The 4680-nt window shown below is 45.5% G+C and overlaps 1 protein-coding gene across 1 annotated transcript in view; it reads left to right on the forward strand.

Annotated features, from left to right (window-relative positions):
- Positions 1 to 3811: 3811 nt before the first annotated feature.
- Positions 3812 to 4680, forward strand: part of LOC118736010 (activity-regulated cytoskeleton associated protein 2-like) — a 1796-nt gene continuing 927 nt past the window's right edge. Inside the window, exon 1 of the mRNA XM_036466116.1 lies at positions 3812 to 4668. Coding sequence (XP_036322009.1) covers positions 3812 to 4668 — 857 coding nt within the window. The remainder of the gene's footprint in view (positions 4669 to 4680) is intronic.

Consider the following 4680-nt stretch of genomic DNA (forward strand, 5'->3'; position numbering starts at 1 on the left):
TATAGAAGAAATATCATTAATGAATATCAGGAACAGAATCGGACCAACACAGAGGTCCGAGGAATGAAAGGTGAAGCTTTATTCGACACAGGGGCGAAAACGAGCGTTGCCTGCGTAAATTTAAAATCCTTAGTAGCAAGGGGTGCGTATTTCAAGATGTCATGGCAGACGTCTCCTTGGCAGATGGCACCACCACTATGCAAAGGGTACTATCCACTATTTGCGAGATAAAAATTGGCAACAGGGTGAGGAAAATTCGGTTGGTATCCCTACCAAACGCCACGAAAAATCGTACGCTTATCGGAGCAGACTTCATGGAGCAGGCGGGAATCGTCCTGAATCTGGCACAAAGATTCTGGTATTTTGAAGACGAGCCAAAGGTGAAATATGATTTTGCTAAACCTAGCGATGGCAGTCAAATATTCGCTATGGATATCGCTGGTGCACACGTGGTGACGAGTTACCAACAGTCACCCTCCATTAAGGCTTTGAATGAATATTCAAACTTTCTGCGATACATCGATAAGTGCGGTGAAAATGCGACAGATGATGATTCTCCGGAAACTTGCCCCGAAACTAACTACGGGCCAGCCGCTAAAGGTAAACGGTCGCATCGAAATGATTATTCACCACACGCCGTGCAGGACATTTTTAGAAGTGCATTACCGGTTGGACAAATAACTCCCGAAAATACATCTCGGCTGTTCGCACCACCTATGAAAGTGAAGAAACCACTCGAAGACTTCGAGAAATTTGTTGCCGAGAATTTCTTTTCTCTGAACATGTTCGAATTTAATGAGCACCGGAAAACCGATTGCAGCCTAACAACGGAGCAGAAAGCGGAGTTAGATGCACTATTATCCAAGAACGCTGACGTGTTCGAGGAGCCAACCTCGACAACACCATTAGCCACACACCGTATCGATACTGGCGAACATCTTCCAATCGCTTTGCCTCCATATCGTATATCGCCACAACGCAAAGAACAGCTAAAATACGAAGTTGGTAAAATGCTATAAACAGGAGTTATTGTTGAGTGCGAATCACCATGGGCAGCTCCTGTAGTAATAGTTCCGATAAAGACAGGTGGAGTACGCATCTGTATTGACTAGAGAGAACTAAACGCCATAACTAAGGCAGATAGGTACCCGTTGCCTCGTGTTGACGACTTACTGCATGCCGCAAAAGCCACAAATTTCATGTCAACTTTGGATTTGCAGTCTGGTTATTGGCAAGTTGGTGTTGAGAAGGAGGACCAGGAAAAAACCGCATTCGTCACGCCATTCGGGATGTACAAATTTACTCGCATGCCCTTTGGTTTACGAAACGCGCCAGCGACATTTCAACGCTTAATCGATCGTCTTAAAATATCACGAAATGACCTAGTCTTAGTTGCGTACTTAGACGATATAATTTTGTGCTCAAAGAACTTTGAAGAGCACGTGGAAGAGCTCAACCGACTTCTAAATCGCTTACGCCAATTTGGTCTTAAGGCTAACATCGACAAGTGTCGCTTTGCATGCCACGAAGTTAAGTACTTGGGGCATATTTTGACTCCAAATGGCATCATGGTCGACCCACAGAAGGTTGCATCGATAACATCGCGCAAACCACCAAAAAACGTTAAGGAGCTGCTATCATTCCTTCAAGCTTGCTCCTGGTATAGGCGTTTCGTGCCTCAATTTGCGGATATTGCGAAGCCACTATCCCAACTAACGAAGAAGAACTCTATCTGGTCGTGGACAGATAAGCAACAATCAGCATTTGATGAGCTGAAACAACTCCTGACGACATCACCCATTTTGAAGCAAGTTGACGAAAGCCTGCCATTCATCCTGAAGACTGATGCCAGTGGATATGCACTTGGGGCAGTTCTACTCCAGGGGGAGGGTCCAGATGAGCACCCTATTGAATATGCCAGTAGACTACTGTCCAAGGCTGAACAAAATTACTCCACAATCGAGCGAGAAGCCTTAGCCATCATGTGGGCCGTACAGAAATATCGTGGTTATATCGAAGGATCCGAGGTAACTCTCATTACGGATCACCGACCGTTGAAGTGGTTAATGACACTTAAATCACCAACTGGACGTCTAGCTCGATGGGCATTAATCCTACAGCCGTACAACATAAAAATCGATTACAAACCGGGAAAGACCAACGTAGTGGCGGACATGCTATCAAGGCCACCTTGCGAAGGAAAGCATGACACAGACGAACTCTTTCATATATGCTCTTTTGATGTGGAACTACCGCGACGAGGAGCGAAAGAGATTCGAGAAGGCCAACTTGGTGATCCAGAGTTGAGAGCTATCATCGACTGTTTCGAAAGGAAGACAGATGACGCCGCGTATTGGGCCAAAAGAGGGTATACTATGAACGATGGAGTACTCTTCTGTTACCACGACGAAGACAATGAAGACGCGCAACTGGTTATCCCTAAAAATGAGCGTCCAGCCATATTGGACCATTATCATAATAAGGACACAGCAGGTCATTATGGAATTGACCGAACTTCCTACAAGATTACTTCACGCTACTATTGGCCTGGTATCCGGAAGGACATCGAAACCGACGTCAAAAATTGCATTGACTGCCAGCGCTACAAGGCCACTAACTTAAAGCCAATGGGGTTATATCAAACGGTATCGAGCAAACAGCGTTTTGAAGCAATTGCTATCGATTTGTTTGGACCATTACCCCCCGACGCAAATGGGCTACAATGGATCTTCATCGCAGAAGACATCGCCAGCCGCTGGGTGGAGCTTTTTGCATTAACCGAAGCTACCGCCGAAAACTGTGCAAAACTGCTAATCGACGAAGTAATTCTGCGCTATGGAGTCCCGAGGAAGGTCATCAGCGACAACGGAGTCCAATTTGTATCCTCAGTGATGCAGAAGGTTTGCTTTTGCCTCAACATAGACCAAGTGTTTACGCCTGTTTACCATCCACAAGCAAACCCCGTTGAAAGGAAGAACCGTGATCTAAAGACACAGTTGGCGATATTGGTTGGAAAGCAGCATCGAGACTGGGCAGAGAAGTTGCCAGCCATACGCTTCGCCATGAACACCACTCGCTGCCAAGGCACTGGTTACACTGCTTATCTAACTTTTGGCCGCGAGCTGAGAACTATTGATGACATTCAGCACGACTTGAGAGCTGTTATTCACTCCGAAAACTTTATTGCGGAAATCACGCCATACTTAAGCACTCTTGCTGAGGTGTTCGCATCTGCTCGTGAATTTGAACTCAGACAGCAAGACGCCAACAAAGCCCTCACCAATCCACGAAGACGTAACCAAGAAAGCTTCCGAAGAGCCAGTTAACAGGATCCGACGCCGAGGACGTCCCCGAAGGACCACTTAGAAGGATGCCTCATCGGGTCGATTTTCAGCATCCTAGGGGGAGACTGAAGCGATCTCATATTTTGTTTATTATACGTTTTTCTAATCGTTCAAATCATATACTATTGTTTGTTTGTGCATCAATGTAAACACCGACTTATATTGTAATAGATCGTTTAACATAGGCTAGAAAATGCAACCTAGCGGTGTTTTGTAAATACAATTAAACCTACTACTTGTTCAGTTCGTAGCAACACTTACAGTAGCTCTTGTTGCTCTGTGGAGTATATAAGTCGCGTTGCTGATCTTTAAATTTCAATCGGCTTCGAGCTTGCGCCAAGTAAGGTCTCTCGTCCGGTATTGCTTCGGACAGTGCTTTGCTTTGAAACAAACCCGAAGGTGATTTTTTTGTACATGTGTATTGTTCGTGTCTTTTACTCGAATTGCTGTTTAGCGTTCCCGCGTGTATGTCTTATTTTTTACGAAGCGCAAGCAAGAGCGATACATTGGCGCCCAACTTAGAGGCCAGCAATTCAAAAGAAGAACGCGAAATCATAGGCGAAGAAAACAAAATGGCTACGTTTTCGCCTGATCAATTCACGCAAATTTTGGCAGCGATCGCAGGCGGCAATAAATGCGTGTCTTTTACCCAATGCACAGCACGTTTCCGTGGACAACGCGATCCATCGGCAGTGGAAGAATTCATTGCAGCGATCTCAGTTTACAAGGACATCGAAAGAATTTCTGACGCAGATGCCTTGCGCGGTATGCCACTTCTGCTGGAGGAGTACGCAGCGACCTGGTGGATCGGTGTGAAGGGCACTGTCGCGACCTTTGAGGAAGCAGTTGAGATAATCCGCACAACATTTTCTCCGCCAATGCCCGATTGGAAAATTTACATAAAAATTTTCGAGCAAAAGCAACAAACGCGTGAAGCTACCGACAGCTTCATATGTAAGAAGCGACTACTGTTTTCGCAGTTGAGTGATCCCATAAGCGAAGCAGTGCAGCTCAATATGACGTACGGTCTATTGTCTATCAAGATAAGAGAGCGAGTGCGTCGCGATAAAGTTTCGACGTTCGACGAATTAATATCAAATTGTCGGGATGCAGAAATGATTTTGGCTGAAGCAAAGCAGCTTACAATCGCATCTATCGATAAAAACGTATCTGTGGAAGGGCCAAAAAGGTGCTCGCTTTGCAGGTTACGCGGCCACACTGTAGATGTTTGCTTCAAAAAGAAAAAGGAGCAACAGTCGCAGCAGGCCCAACAACAACCAGCTATAGCAGCAGCGACTAAGGTGAAAAAGGAAAAGCATTTTAAGTATTTATGGTT

The sequence above is a fragment of the Rhagoletis pomonella genome, unplaced genomic scaffold, assembly GCF_013731165.1.
Source record: "Rhagoletis pomonella isolate Grant_MI unplaced genomic scaffold, Rhpom_1.0 Rhpom_scaffold_00003, whole genome shotgun sequence".
NCBI classification, from domain to species: Eukaryota; Metazoa; Arthropoda; class Insecta; order Diptera; family Tephritidae; genus Rhagoletis; species Rhagoletis pomonella.